Genomic DNA, 14,938 nt, shown 5'->3' with positions numbered 1-14,938 from the left:
TCTGCAATTGGGGCTTTCTTCTCTCTGCTATCAGGAGCCCCTCCGGGTGCCCGGGGATGCACGTCCCCACCCACCCTGCTGCTCTGTCCTCCAGCTAGCAAACGCCAGTGGCCTTTTTAGCCTTTTCTCTAATTTATTCTCCTCCCCATCCTGCCTTGCCTGAGGTGCAGCAGGAGGAGAGATGGGCCCAACCCAGCACAATCCCAGCCCCAGCCCGCAAGGCAGCTATGTCCAACCCAGCAACCCGTCCTGCTTCGCCCTCGCTGGCCCTGCGGGCACAGGCTGAGCACTCTCACGCCATGAGTATCCCGCCCAGCCTGGGGCATCCTGGTGGGGCTCAGGGGAGGGCAGGCCAGGATGGAGGGGCTGCCCGCGGCAGGTACCGGACTGGGGCAGCGTTGCTGCTTGGCAGGTGGCTTGTTTACTGTGTAAGCAAGATGGGTGGGAAGTGTCTCGTACAAGGGAGACTCGTGCAGGAATAAATTTTAGCTTGAACAGAGCGCTGTGTACATGTGCTTGTCTCTGAGCGGGCAGATGAAGGACTGTGGCTTCGGCAGCGGGAGGGAAACCACCACCGGTGCCGGAGCAGCCTGCCCGTGCGTGCCTCCAGAGGCCCAGGAGCACCCATGCCCTGGGGCTTGCCTGGAGCAAGGGAGACATGGGTGCAGGCGGCAGTCCCTCTCCTCCAGCCACCTGTGGTGCCGGGAGGCAGAGGGAGCCTTTCCTCCTCTTCAGCCCTGCGAAGCTCCCCAGTGCCCATGCTCTTCCCCCAAAGCCCCTGAACAATGGCTCCTTTCTCCCCTGCTTAGGGACCGAGACGGGCACCGAGGCATTAAGGGACGTTGGGAATGGAGGTGGCGGGCCTCAGGCGCCCAGTGCCAGGGAGGTGCGAGGGAAGGAGGGACAGGTTCAGCCCAGGCTCCCCGACACAGCCCCTTCAGTGCTGCCCTGCACCAGTGGGGAGCCTGGAGGAAGCAGGCAAACCAACGGCCCCTCCGTGCACCCGAAAGCAGGGCCCCCGGCGGAACGGGCTCCCAGCGGGGCGGGTGTGAGCACACCTTCCCCTTTAAGACGCTGGTTCTCCGTGCCAGAGCCTGACCTCGGCATCCTCAGCTGAGCTGGATTAACTGGGCGAGGGGGAAGGGGCCTGCATAGGGGACTGGGGCTGCCGGCCTCCTGGGGCTCCCCACACTCGTGGTGCGGCAGGCATGGCCCTCGGGGCTCTGCAGGGTCCGGCACTGGGACGGCACGTGTAGGCACAGCTGGCACTGCCACCGCCTCTGCCCCGGTGTGTGGAGCGGGGATCCCCACGCCGCCCCAGGGCCAATGGGGGCAGCCAGGGAGGGGCGGGTGGTGGGGCAGGTGGCTGTGCCGGGAGGCAGAGTGCGCTGGGGAGGCTTTTAGCCAGACTGCACTGGGAATCGCCCGCCGCAATGAAAGACTTCACCGAAATCACGCTTTGCCCCGAGGCTCTGGACCACAGCAAGGTAGGGCTGGGGGTGGGGGTGCTGCCTATGGGACCCCACCTAGCCACCCACGGGTCCCCACAGTGTGCTCCCCGTGGTGCCACCCACACTTGCTCTCCTGCAGACCGAGTTCTGCAACCCCATCTTCGAGGGCAAGGAGCCCCAGGCAGCGCCAAGCACCGAGTGCCCAGCAGACAAGGACGGGACCAGCCCCACGTCACCCCGGGACAGCCTCGGTACCAGCCTGGGGGTTTGTACACATACCCCTGTCCACGGGGCTGCCAGGAGCAGCCATGGGTCTGGGAGCGGGGTGCTGGGGCAAGCTTCCCACAGGGCTCTGGGTCCACTTAGGGGACCCACTAGCACCCCAGGGACAAGAGGTCAGGATGTGCCCAGCCGGGGCTCAGCCAGCCATGCAGGGAGGTGGCAGGGTCGGGGTATGGCTAGCAGCATCCCGGCTCTGCCCGCTTTCCTTGCCCTCCCGCAGGCCGGCAGCTCTGGGGCCAAGCAAGCTGGCGGTACCGCGCCGACTGCAAGTTCACCTGGCTCTGTGTGGCTCTGATGAGTGCCATCCTCCTCTTTCTCATCGCCCTCCTGCTGGGCATCGTCATCCACCGTGAGTGCCTGAGCAGGGAGGGCTGGGGGGCCGGCTGTGACTGTGGGGTGGGGACGGAGAACCTGCTCAGAGGGGGAGAGGGGCACAGCGAGGGCATCCATCCTACACAGGACTTCCCAGGGTCTGCCCATCGTGGGGAGAGAGTGCCCCCATGCACAGGAGCAAGGGGGATCTCCACCTCCCTGGGATGTGGCAAGGTCACTGGGCTCTGTGAGAGCTGTCTGGGATCCCCTGGGACCTGCACACGTGTGGGGTAGGGTGGGAGCACAGGACATGGGGCTGGGTGGGCTTCCTAAGCCCCTTCCCTGCAGCCATTTCTCCCTGCTGGGGCTGAGCTGTCCCTGCTCTTCCCTGGGCACAGAGCTGATGTCCCCGCAGCCACCCAGCGCCCCAGCTGCAGCCCTGCCCGCCCGTGGCACTGCCGCCACCACTGCAGCACCCACCCAAAGGGACCCCCCGGCCCCCAAAACAGCTGCCACCCCAACACAGACCTGGCTGCCCACAGCCAGCACGCCAGCACTGGGTAAGTCCTATGTGGGGCACTGTGCCAGGATGGCGGTGCCCTGCAGCACTAGCTCATGCCCATGCTGTTGGGCTGTGCAGCCTGCGGCGGGACCCTGCGAGGCCCCGAGGGCTCCTTCAGCTCTCCCAACTACCCCGGCCCCTACCCGCCCGATGCACTCTGCATCTGGCACATCGAGGTGGGCCCTGGCCTCGCCATCCAGCTGAAGATGGAGACATTCAATGTGGAGGGCACTGCCTCCTGCCTCTTCGACCGTGTGGAGCTCTACGAGGAGCCGGGGGCCGGCAGCATGGATCCTGCCCCAGCTCGGGGGGGCCTGACCAGGTAGGGCCCCTCGCACCCGGGGAGCGTGGCAGTGCAGTGGGGAGGGGGCAGCATCTCCGGGGGCGAGCAGTGTCGCCCCTTGTTGTGCCCCCAGGTTTTGTGGCAACGTGGCCCCTCCGACCTTCAACACCAACTCCAACCACCTGCGCGTCACCTTCGTCTCTGACAGCAGCGTGGGCGCTCCAGGCTTCAGCGCCCGCTACCGTGCCATGGCCCCCAGTGAGAGTGAGTACCCCTGCCCCTGGGCACTGCCAGGACTTCTCGCTGCGGGCAGGCAGTGGGTAGCGCCAGGGTTCTCCTGTAGCACCCAGAGCACTGGGCCAGGGGAGGGTGCCCAGCGGGACGCCACTGCCAGCCTGGCCATCTCTGCCTGCACTGCAGAGAGCTGTGCCTGGGATGAGCACTTGTGCGACCACGGGCTCTGCCTCCACCTGGGCTTCATCTGTGACGGCTTCCACGACTGCGTGGACAAGAGTGATGAAGCCAACTGCAGCCTGAAACACAAAGGTCAGCCAGCCCCCCACCTGCAGCCCACAGCCCCCGTGGCACCCAGCCAGAGGGCACGGCGATGGGCAGTGGGAGGCAGGGGTGGGGCAGTAGGGAGACGGGGTGAAGGGAGAGGGGCAGAAGGTAAAGCTGCAAGTGTGTGTGTCCCTCCAGAGTGCGGGGGGCCGCTGACTGCCTTGGAGGGGCACTTCTCCACCCCAAGCCATCCCCAGCCATACCCGCACCAGCAGGTGAGAGAAGGGATGCCAGCGGGATGGAGGCGGGAGGAGGATGAGGGTGAGGGCAGGCAGGGAGGAAGGCAACCTCCCACTAGGGAGAGCTGGGGGTGCCCCTGCCTGGCTTCATGGGTGTCGCCTGCTGCCCCCTGCCCTGCAGCTGTGCCTCTGGAAGATCTCAGTGCCCATGGGCCACGTCATCGACCTGCACTTCCACAACTTCAGCCTGGAGTCGCATGAGGACTGCAGCTTCGACTTTGTGGAGGTGCACGACAGCGCAGGCACAGGGGCCGCCAGCCTCATGGGCAGGTACAGGCACACCCCTCATATCTCCGGCCCAGCTGCACCAGCTTGGGTGCACTGGGCTGCTGTGGCTTAGCTGGGGAAACTGAGGCACAGGGCAGGCTGGTGAGGAGGAGCCACCGGAGGACAGGGTTTGGGGAGGTGCTGGTCGGCCCTGCTGCCCCCCCTGACCCCATCCCTCGCCCCACGACCCCGGCAGGTTCTGCGGCCACCAGCTGCCACCCACCTTGACCTCCTCACGCCATGTCATGACCGTCCTCTTCGTGGCAGACGAGGGAGTAGCAGACGACGGGTTCTTCGCCACCTACCAAGCCCGCAATGCCACAGAGAGTAGGTAGCCAAGCAGGGGCGCAGGCTGCCCAGAGGAGCTGTGCAGTCACCATCCTTGGGGGTTTTCAAGGCCAGACTGGATAAAGCCCTGGAAAAAGCTGCTCTCGCCCCATAGCTGACCCTGCTTAGTGCAGGAGGTTGGGCTACAGGCCCCTGAGGTCCCTTCTCACCTGAATTACCCTATAACCCAAGTGATCCTAGCCATGGGGATGTGGCCTGGAAGGGCTCACCTGCACACAGGCACAATCCATCACCTGAGGGCTGCCCCCAAAAAACCCCGGGAATTTGGGATCCCCCTAAGCTGGGCCAGCGATGGTTACCTATCGGCCGTGGCTGCCAGGCAGCAGTGCTCTGCAACCACTCACCTGGATATCCCCTGGCCGGTGACCAAGAGGAGCGGAGACGGGGATGGTCAGCATGGGAACAGGCTGACTCCCAGCAGGGAGGCCAGCCACCAGTGGCACGACCCAGGCCACAGCCAGCCTGCCCTCTGCCCGTGCCCATGCCCGAGCCCATGCCCTGCTGCGCTGGCCCCTCTCATCTTACAGAGACCTGCAGCCCCACGGAGTTCTCCTGTGGAAATGGTGAGTGCCAGGCGCTGGAGTCCGTGTGTGATGGCTGGCACGACTGCCCCGACGGCACCGATGAGCTGAACTGCACTGGGGTCTCCTACCCAGCCTTCGGTGAGTGCCACCCCCAGGTGCACCACTCAGCACTCAGCCCCCCCCCCCGAGCCAGGAGACATGCTGGCAGCTGCCCCATGGCTAACATCTGCCTGAGGCATACCTCGTGGGCATCACTGCTGCTGTAAGAAGTGAAGCACCTCACCCTGTGGCAGGGTCTGTCTGTGAGCCTGTGGAAGTGGAGATGTGCCTGGGGCTGGGTTACAATGCCACCTCCTTCCCCAATATCTGGCTGGCCATCCCGGACCAGGAGGGAGCTGCCGAGGTGCTGCAGGACTACCAGGTGAGCTGCCCGGGGGCTGCACGTGGGTCTGCCCGCACCACACCACACCGTGCCACACTCACCGCCACTCTCCTGCAGACGCTGATGGAGCTTGCCTGCTACCAGCACCTCCGCCTCCTCATCTGCAGCCTCTTCGTGCCCAAGTGCACCCCAGATGGGGGTGTCCTGCAGCCCTGTAGAGCCGTGTGCCTGGCTGCTGAGCTGCGGTGCCAGCAGTCCCTCAGCCTCCTTGGCATCCTCTGGCCCATCAACTGCAACATCCTGCCCGACTCCAATGACCCCATAGAGTGCTTCCAGCCCTGACCCGGCAAGAGAAGAGGAGCAGGGGCTGAAGCAGCCTGCCCAGAGCCGCTCCCCCACCCCAAATGTCCCTCCCATCCTCCTCCTGTTGCAAACACCCAGCTGCTGGGGTGGCCCCCATCAGCAGCACCCCAGTGCCTAGCTTCTCGCCTGCCCTAGGGTCAGCCCCTCTGCTCAGCGCTCAGCTCTGTGCCCAGATGCCATGGGCTTGCCCACAGGATGAAGTCCTTAGCGAGCAGGTGCCCCTTCTCAGTCTTGCTACAGGGAAAGGCTTGTGCTGGAGGGGCTGTGCCCACAGACTGGAGCTGTGCTGGGGACACCACACAAAGTCCCCCTACCAAGCAGCAGGAAGGTGGCAAGAGGGTTGGGTGCTGCCTCCCCATCCTCAGCCAACCCCAGGCGTGTTGGCCAAAGCTGTGCATGGTTCCCAGCCCACTTTTCTCTTTCAGCCTCTCCAGGCTGTGCATGGCCTCTTTCCTGCAGCCCTCAGGCAGCTGCTAGCCTAGCAGGGGAAGGGTTAATGCTCCCCAAATGGAGCAAGGCTGGGCCAAGGTGAGCCAGGCTGCAGGCAGAAGAGCCCAGGGCTGCCCATGTCCCACAGCCCCAAAGCCAGCAGAATAAACAGCGTGAGCAGCTGACAAACCCAATGGAGCAGGTGGCTCATTTGGGGAGGGTCTGCATGTGGGTCCTGCCAGATCCCAAGGGAAACTGAGGCATGGTCCAAAGGAGGGAAGCCAGGGCTGGGGTGGGGGCTCTGAGCAGGAATGGAGGGGCACAGGGGAGACTGCCTGGCTGCAGGGGGGAACGGGCTGCTGGCTGTGCCCTTGATGGGCTGGGGGGCTTGCAGGGCCCCAGGGAGGTGGATGGGTCTCAGAGGGCTGGCAGCCCCATGGTGCAGGGAGGGGATCCTGCCCCAGCAAGGGCTGTGGCCCTGCTGGCTGAGCTGGCCATGCTGGCTTCAGGCCACCCTGATGGCCACAGGCCTGGCAACACCCCGTGGCCACAAACCAGCTCCCAGCTGGCCAAAAACAACAGTCCCTTCACACCTTGGGAGAGAGGAGCCAGGCGGCTCCCTGCCAGCACCCAGCCTGGCCCCAGGCATTCGGGGCAGGAAGGCTCAGCCTGCAATGTCACGCGCACTGCTGCGGATACCGGCACAGGGAGGAGAAAGCCAGCAGTGCCAGCATGCTTCCTGCTGCCCTCTCCTGCCCTGAGTGCATGGGAAAGTCCCCTGCCCAGCTGGGGTTACTGGGAGCAGGACCCACTCGGGTCAGCACCACTCTGCCCTTGCAGCCAGCACGGCACCGCCGTTCCCACACAGCTGCCCCTGCTCAGGGGGCTCAAGCCCACCTGTCTCCTTCGCTCCCTGCATGTCCCAGCTGCTACAAGCTGGCTGCAGGGCACGAGGACTCCCCCCAGCCACAGGACCACTTCACCACCCTGTGACTGACGGTGTCCCTTGGATGCACTCAGTGCTGGAACGAGTTAAAGGCAAGCTGGGAGTGCCTTCGAAAGCCCGGCACAGTCCCAGCTTTGCCACGTGCCCCGCAGTCCCCAAGGGCTAGCCTTGCTTCCTGGCATGGCCGCAGTGCTTCTCTGCCTGCGCTTCCACCTGCCTGCTGCTGCCTGGCACGTCCCTGCCTGCTCAGCCCCACATGCTGCCTCCGGGCCCTACGCTGGCACCCCCCAGCTGGCTCCTGCAGCTCCCCACGGGTGCTCCCAGGGCTGGCACTGCCAGCCTGTGTGTGCCCTGCTGCCCCCCTTGACTCAGCCCTGCTGCCAGGGACAGCCCCGAGGCTGCCAGTCAGGGGACCTGCATGCCCCAAGGGCTCCCTCTTCCTTCTCCCGTTCCAACCCTGCCTGCGTTTGGTGAGTTTCCCTCTCTTGGCCTTTCTCTTCCACTTCTCTTCTCATTCCACTTTCACTCTGCTGCCTGTTTTCTCTCGATTCCCTTCCCTCCCTCCTGCTACCCGGTGCCCAGATGTGTTCAGCCAAGCTGGTTTGCAGCCCATGCCTCCTCTCCCTTTGCCAGGCTGTTTGTCTCGTTCTCCCTTCCCCCTGCTTACAGCACTTCTGACAGCATGGGATTATTTTTCTTTTTCCTCTTGTCTTGTAGCTTTTGGCTCCCAAGGCCCTTGATTTCCTTTGGAGTTTGGGAGGAGAGACGTGAGGAGGAGGAGGGGGGGTGGAGAGGCTGCCTTAGGGCCTTCGTCAGAGCGAAGTGGTCAGGAAGAACTGCAGTCCTTCCACACCGGAGAGCAGCGAGGCACCAGGGCAGGAGCCGCAGGATCGCAGTGAGTGGGGATACCCAGCTCCGTCCACCCCACGCCGGGGGGAGCTGGGACTCGCTGGGGTCCTGGCTCCGGCGCCTGGGCGGAGGAGAAACACTTTTCTCCTCCTTTTCCTCTTTGTTGCAGCCGTTGCGTCCAGGAGGGGGAAGAGAGCAGCTTTCCCAGGGCAAGGCCACAGGGAGGGGGGCCGGCGCTGGCCGCGGGGCTCCGCTCTCGCTGTGCTGGTGTGGGAAGGGCTGGGGGCAGCCCGGGCAGCAGGGTGGTCCCCAGCACCGGGGTGGTCCAGCACAGCCGGGGATGCTGCAGCCCCAGACAGCCGTGCCCCAGACAGCCAGCTGGGCATGGAGCAGAGCCGCCAGCAGCAGGGATGCTGCCAAGGGCTGGGCCGCAACACAGCCCCGCGCTCCCCGAGCTGCCGCCCCACCATGCACCGCCCGGATGCAACAACCCCACCCCACGCATGGCTCGCAGCTCACCCGCTGCCCTCCAGCCGACACCCCAACAGTCCACCGCCGGCACCCCTACGCAAACCCATAGCCGGGCACACCGCCGATACGGCAGCTCCCATCCCAAACAGCCCCCAACCGCACACACAGAGCTACTGCCTCCCGCACATGCCGCAGCTCCCTCCCCAGCTCCCTGGCCCCGGCACCCCCACGAGCCATCCCGTGGAGGGGCATGCCGGTGGGCTGCAGGACGATGTGGTGGCACAGCCGGTGATGGGGATGCTGCAGCAGATGCAGCCAGTGGTCAGGCCTTGCTGTGGGGAGCCGCCAAAAAGGCAAGGGGGAAAGAAGGGAGGAACAGTCTCCCGCTGACTCCCCCTTCCCCCCCCCACTCCCTGCGGGGCACTGCAAGCCTGTTTCCCAGCCCTCTTCACTGAGGTCCCCAGAGCCGTTAACCCTCTCTGCCCCCTTCCAGCCCCTCCACGGCAGACGAGATGAAGCAGCTCTTCCTCCTCTTCCTCCTTGGGCTCATCACCAGCTCCTTGCAGATTGAAGACAACAAGATCCCTGGGCTGTGCTCAGGGCAGCCGGGCATCCCGGGGACCCCAGGCCTGCACGGGGGCCAGGGTCTGCCAGGCAGAGACGGACGAGATGGCCGGGACGGGGCGATGGGGATGCCAGGGGAGAAGGGCGAGATGGGCCCTCCTGGTAAGAAAGGAGACATCCCGGCTTGGGAGGGGGACCTGCTCTGCCCTGCCTGTGGGGAATGCCCTCATGCCAGGGGGTGAGTCCTGGATGCTGGCACAGCCCCCCATTGCCAAACCGAGAGCAAATCCTGCAGAAGTGCCCCTTTCATGCCACCACCACCCCTCTGGTCCTGCCTGTGGTGACCCTGCGCTCCTGCAACAGGCAGCAGCTCCCTGTCACTGGCAAAGCTGCATTTCTCCCCATCCTCGCTGCCATCCCTATCTTCCACCCCCCGCTTTAGGAGGGCCCACCAAACTGTCCCCGGAATACGGCTGCATCATCCCCACCCTAGCTCCTGGGCTGGGGTTTCTCCAACTCTCTGTTGCCGCTGTGCCCGCTTATCACAGGCACCTAGCCCTCCCCGATTGTGCTGCTTCCCCAGGCAGAGCACTGGCCATGGCGGGTATTCACCACCCACAGCCTGTGGGAGGCTTGTAACCCCAGTGGGACTGGGGCTGGGCAGGGGGGCTGGGGGAGCTCAGATGGCAGGGGGCCGTTCCAGTGGCGGTGGCTTAGAGGTAACCCTGTCCCCCTCCTGCCTGCCCCAGGAGCACCCGGTCCCCGCGGGGAGGTGGGCAGCCCCGGCGTGGACGGCATGCACGGCGAGAAGGGGGCACAGGGCGAGTGCGCGGTGGCCCCCCGCTCAGCCTTCAGCGCCAAGCGCTCCGAGTCGCGCAGCCCGCCACTGGCCGACCAGCCCATCCGCTTTGACGTGGTGCTCATCAACGAGCAGGGCCACTATGACCCCGCCACGGGCAAGTTCACCTGCGAGGTGCCAGGCCTCTACTACTTTGCCGTCCACGCCACCGTCTACCGCACCAGCCTCCAGTTTGACATCATGAAGAACGGCCAGTCCATCGCCTCCTTCTTCCAGTACTACGGGAACTGGCCCAAGCCCACCTCGCTCTCGGGGGGGTCCCTGGTCCGCCTGGAGCCCGAGGACGAGGTGTGGGTGCAGGTGGGCGTGGGGGACTACATCGGCTTCTACGCCAGCGTCAAGACGGACAGCACCTTCACCGGCTTCCTCGTCTACTCTTACTGGCAAAACTCCGCCGTCTTCGCCTGAGCCTGCCCTTGGCTGTGGACGGGGCCAGGGCGCGTGCCCCTTCCCAGACACCAGCACCCCGGGGAGGGCGGTGCCGGGGTCCGGCTGTGTGGGAGCCGGGACACCGGGACCCCCACCCCACCCCACTCCGCTGCTGCCACCCAGCGCAGGGCAGGAATACGGCCCCTCTGCCGTCCCGGGGGTGGCGGGGAGCATCCCTTCAGCAGCGCTGTATAAGAGCTAAGTATTATCTCGGGCACCCGGCTCTGGGGCAAGACGCCCGCGCTGGGGAGCCGCAATAACCTGTTGCCGTATGTACGTTACTCGCCATAGCCGCCGCGGCACCCGGCGTAGCCCCGCCGGCCCGGGCACGGCGCCGCGGCCCGTGCTGCCAGCTTCTCCCCGCGCAGAGCGAGCCCAGGCTGCCTGGCCGCCGGCTCGGCAAGGGGCCCGTCCCGCCGCGGTCCTGGCGTGCCCCGGGGCTAGCAGTCACCCCCGCTCCGCGCCCGCCGGCCGCCCCGGCGCCTTCCCTTCCTCCTTCGCCCTCAATAAAGGGCTCCTCAGCCACGCGTGTGCCTGCTGCCTCTGCGCCCGTGCCTGCGGGCCAGGTCCTTGCCGGCTCCTCGGGTGCCGGCGGGGCCGTGCCGGGCTCGCTGGGGTGCTGGCACCCCTCTGGGGGGGCTGCTCCCGGCGGGCAGGGCTGCGTGGGTGCTGGGGGCCCGCAGGAGCGGCGAGGGGTGCCGGCGGGGCCGGGGGCCGGCAGGGCTGCGCCGTCCTGCCTGGGGGGGTCCGGGGCTGGGGGACGGGAGGGGACGGGAGGGGACGGTCCCGGGCCGCCGCCCGCGGCAGCAGAGCCAGCGGGAGCCACTAGATGGAGGCATCGGCGTCCCTTAGCGAGGGCACACGCCGCTGCGACACTCCCCCGTTCACCCCCCCAAAGCCTCGGGGGGGGAGCGGGGGCAGGGGAGCCCCGCCCCAGGTGCCCTGGCTCCCTGCGGCGCGACGCCGAGGACCGACGCCTTGCTGGGCGTGAGGGTCCCGCTCCCGCGAGGGCCACCCCGGCGGGAGCGGGCTCGCCCGGGGTGAGGCGGGGGCCCTGGCCCGGCGGTGGGGAGCGAAGGCGGAGGGGGGCGCTGGCCCCACGCTCCCGGGACGGGGCTTGCGGGGCCCCCTTCCTGCCTGCCCCCCCTGCCAGCCCCGCGCTCCAGTGTGAACGCGGTGACCCGCCTCTGAAAAAGGTCCCTATTTTTAGCAGGGGAATGAAGAGCTTCCTCATTCCTGCCCAAAATAGGTCCCTGCGGGGACCAGCCAGGGAGGGGGCTTTTGGCCAGGGGCCGAACTCCTTAATGGGCCCTGCTGCCAGAGCGGGCTAGGGAAGGCTGCTTTGCCTGGCCATGGGGTGGCAGCTGGGCTGGGGTCTTCTCCTGGCCGTGCCAGCAGGACCTTGCAGGCGCTCACCAGCCTGAGACCCCCCTTACACAGCCGGACAGCCACCTCTCCTCTGGCCCGGCTCCCCTGCTGCCCTCCAAGCCGTGCTGCGTGGAGGCCCCAGGACTGTGGCCATGCCCATCCGGGATGAACAAACTCTGCGGGAGCTGGGGCAGGCTGGCAGCAGCCATGGGGCCAGCCTGTGTGCCCCTGTGGAGGGCCAGCACCACCCCAAAGGGGGCTGCCCACAGCCCCACAGCTCCCCACCCTGGGACTGGGGACCATGCAGGGACCTGGGGTCAAGGGCATGTCACTGCAACCTGCCTGGCTGTGTGGGACTGAGGAGGGGGATGCACAGTCCAGCAGTGCCAAGGGCCACCCCCAACCCATAGGGGCCTGTGGAGGTGCTGGGACCAGGGGTGAAGCCTCACTCCCCCCTGGGGTGCAGAGGGGCTCTGCTAGCCATCTTGCAGGCTCCTCTTTCCAGCCCCAGCCGCAAGGATTGGGTTACAGCGGAAGCGTCTGTTTGGGTTGATGATGGCCTTTTCTGTAAGCAGAGCTGCCCAGGGGCAAACAACACCGCAGAGCAGATCGATGGCCGGCACCGTCTACTCTGGGAGGAGGAAAATGACTTTTCTTGAGACGAGGCCAGGGGAGGTGTGTGGGGGCTGGGAGCATCCTCTGGTCCCTATCGTGATGTGGGGGAGCACAGCTAACAGAGGCAGCCACAGAGATAGCACTTGGCACAGCATTTTCTGGGCTCTGCTTTCTTTGAGATGCTCTTGGTGTTCTGGACGCTTTGTCTGGGATCATTGGGGGACTGCTGGGAACCCTCCGAGGAACATGGGGGTGCTTGCGGCTGCCTGGGGAGGATGAGGAAGAGGATAAGGAAAAGATAAGGTTAAGGGAAGGAGAGCCACAGGAGACCTTGACTTCTGGCAAGTTTCTGGTAAGCTCCAGCTGCTTCTGATAAGCTCTACCAGCTGCCTCTGAGGAAGGAGTGCTTGAAGCCCCTGTTCCAGCTGAGCCCAGGTTAGGGAGGGGCCAGCATCCCCTAGGCAGTGCGAGGAAGCCTATATAAGAGCCAGGCTCAGCACACAGGTACTGTAGTGTCACTGACAGAGGCAGCAGTTTGTGCAGAAAGGTGGGGTTTTGTGGGTTTGGGGTTTTTTTTAAAGTATCAGCACCTCTTTTCAGAGCAGCACGCATGCCCTTGGCGCACCAAGGTCACAGTCCCCAGCAGCCATTGGAGCAACTCTTCCTGCAATGCTGGAGGACGCAGCCTGGCTAGCCCTGAGCCGCAGAGAGTGCGTGGGGCCTCTTGCTGGGGCTGGTGAACCTGGCTGGCAGCCTGCAAGAGGTGTGTGGTTTTGCACATCTTGGACCTGGGCTGCCAAGTGGAGGAGCTGCTAGAGGAGGTCAGCAGGCTGCGTGGCATCAGAGAGGGCGTGAAAGAGATCAACTGGATCATCTCTGAGACCCTACAGCTACAAGAGCCCAAACCTTCAACTATGGTGGCAAAGTGAGTGCCTGCCAGGTTTGAAAATGGAAATGCCCTCGATGGTGAAGGTTGTCCTGGTGACTCCTGGCAGCAGAAGGATGGCTCTTGCTCCACCCAAAAGTTTTTGCAGTTATGGCATAGGTTCAGTGCCCTCATCGCTGACGAGGTGCAGGGAGCACTCTCCAGTCATCTTCAGGTGACCTCTGCCAGCAGGCCAGCTGACCTGGTAAGGAGAGCTTTAAACTGGGAATGGCAGGGGAGGGGACAATCGTCATTCAGGTGGGGATGTGGTGGATGGGGTGGGCAAGAAAAGGGCTCAGGGGGTGTGAACAGCAGGGGCTCTGTTACCAACAAAACAGGATTGAATTGGGGTCACTTCAGCATAGGGGCACGGATAGGGCAGTGCCCGCAGGACAGTGTTGTGGGCAAGCTCTCATGGCCTTGCTGGGAAGTGGGCGTGTGCGGGGGCCACTAATGCAGGCAGAATGGGGAGCAGATGGGAGGAACTAGTGGGCTGTGAGCACTTACAGGGCTGCAGCCTCTTTGGGATGATGGCTGATGCGGCAGCTGAGGGCTGATGGGTCAGGATTAGCAGGAAGCTGTGTGGGCATTTGCTACACACAGCCTGATCAGGATGCAGCCTGCCTTCTTCAGGCATCTGGAAGAAGCCCCATGTCAGCAGGCCCTGGTCCTTACGGGGAGCTGGAATGCCCCTGATATCTGCTGGAGAGACAGCCCAGCAGGGCATAAGCAGCCCGGAAAGCTTCTGGAGCATGTTGACAACACCTTGCTGACACGGGTGATTGAGGAGAGGTGCTCTGCTGGGCCTCACAGACAAGGAAGGACTGGCCAGGGGAAGCTCAGGATCCTGAGAGAAGAAGAAAAGACAAAAGCAGGACCACAACCCTGGATTTCAGGAGAGCAGACGCTGGCCTCTTCAGGGATCTGCTTGGGAGAATCCCATGTCCTGGAGAGAAGAGGTGTCCAAGAGGACCAAGGATCAGCTCCTCCAAGCTCAAGCGGTTCATCCCAATGAGCAGGAATCAGACGTGGCAGGTTATCTGCATTGACCTAGGAGGAATAAGCATGCAAGGATGGGGCTAGGGCCAGTTCAGCAAAAGGAAATGCCAAGTCCTGCACCTGGGGAGAAACAACCCTATATATCAGCACATGCTGGTGGATGACTGGCTGGAAAGCAACTTCCCAGAGAAGGCCCTGTGGGTCCTGGTGGGCAACAAGTCTACTACAAGCCAGCAGTGTGCCCTCGTGGCAAGGAAGGCCACTGGGCTGCATTAGGAGGAGCACTGCCAGCAGCTGGAGGGAGGTGATCCTCCCCCTCTGCTCAGCACTGGTCAGGCGTAGCTGCAGTGCTAGGTCCAGTGCTGGGCTCCCCAGTACAAGACATGGACATACTGGAGAGATTCCAGCAAAGGGCTGTCCATCTTCTACTGTGAGGGTGATCAAACCCTGGCACAGGCTGCTCAGAGAGGTAGTAGAGTGTCCATCCATGGAGATATTCAGAACCTGACTGGCCACAGTCCTGTGCAACCTGCTCTAGCTGCCCTTGCCTAAGCAGGGGGTTGGGCTGGATGATCTCGAGGTCCCTGCTAGCGTCAGCCACTCTGTGTCCCCGAGGCCTCAGCACTGCAGCTCCCAGGCACTGGGATTGCTGCTGCGTTCAGGGAGCCGCTGTGGCTCCCTGTGCCGAGCCGCTAATGAGGGAGCAAAGCTGGTGCCCAGGAGCAGCCCAAAGGCCCCCCACAGTTCGGCTGCTGATCATCACCTGCTCCCTCCCTGTTGGCCTGGTATCATTAGCTGCTCGTGCTGCTGCACATCTGCAGTGTCTGTCGTGCCAGCTCCCTGCTGTCAGGCAGATGATGGCCGTTGTCCCTGGGCTGGGACTAGCGGCTCATTAGGGCTGGGGTGTTGC

At 64.6% G+C, this 14,938-nt stretch overlaps 2 protein-coding genes across 2 annotated transcripts; both read left to right on the top strand.

The window, feature by feature from the left end:
* Positions 1 to 1,433: 1,433 nt before the first annotated feature.
* On the top strand, positions 1,434 to 5,553 carry MFRP (membrane frizzled-related protein). Its single transcript, XM_076358605.1, has 13 exons — positions 1,434 to 1,487; positions 1,591 to 1,702; positions 1,954 to 2,082; positions 2,444 to 2,605; positions 2,686 to 2,929; positions 3,024 to 3,154; positions 3,311 to 3,436; positions 3,590 to 3,666; positions 3,812 to 3,960; positions 4,154 to 4,284; positions 4,833 to 4,967; positions 5,123 to 5,250; positions 5,329 to 5,553. Exons 1-13 carry the CDS (start codon positions 1,434 to 1,436, stop codon positions 5,551 to 5,553), a joined length of 1,803 nt encoding a protein of 600 aa, XP_076214720.1.
* Positions 5,554 to 7,784: 2,231 nt separating this feature from the next.
* On the top strand, positions 7,785 to 10,432 carry C1QTNF5 (C1q and TNF related 5). Its single transcript, XM_076358418.1, has 3 exons — positions 7,785 to 7,844; positions 8,763 to 8,995; positions 9,583 to 10,432. Exons 2-3 carry the CDS (start codon positions 8,782 to 8,784, stop codon positions 10,098 to 10,100), a joined length of 732 nt encoding a protein of 243 aa, XP_076214533.1. The 5' UTR covers positions 7,785 to 7,844; positions 8,763 to 8,781; the 3' UTR covers positions 10,101 to 10,432.
* The last annotated feature ends 4,506 nt before the right edge of the window (positions 10,433 to 14,938 follow it).

This window comes from Aptenodytes patagonicus, chromosome 23, assembly GCF_965638725.1.
Source record: "Aptenodytes patagonicus chromosome 23, bAptPat1.pri.cur, whole genome shotgun sequence".
NCBI classification, from domain to species: domain Eukaryota; kingdom Metazoa; phylum Chordata; class Aves; order Sphenisciformes; family Spheniscidae; genus Aptenodytes; species Aptenodytes patagonicus.
The sequence above is the reverse complement of the archived record's forward strand: the minus strand, read 5'-3'. Positions and strand labels throughout refer to the sequence as shown.

Excerpts from the sequence above, each read along its gene's own strand:
- MFRP (XM_076358605.1), top strand. The coding sequence starts at position 1,434 with ATGAAAGACTTCACCGAAATCACGCTTTGCCCCGAGGCTCTGGACCAC. Across the intron at positions 2,606-2,685 it reads AGCCAGCACGCCAGCACTGG|CCTGCGGCGGGACCCTGCGA; the intron begins GTAAGTCCTATG and ends TGGGCTGTGCAG. Across the intron at positions 3,437-3,589 it reads CTGCAGCCTGAAACACAAAG|AGTGCGGGGGGCCGCTGACT; the intron begins GTCAGCCAGCCC and ends GTGTCCCTCCAG.
- C1QTNF5 (XM_076358418.1), top strand. The coding sequence starts at position 8,782 with ATGAAGCAGCTCTTCCTCCTCTTCCTCCTTGGGCTCATCACCAGCTCC. Across the intron at positions 8,996-9,582 it reads GGGCGAGATGGGCCCTCCTG|GAGCACCCGGTCCCCGCGGG; the intron begins GTAAGAAAGGAG and ends TGCCTGCCCCAG.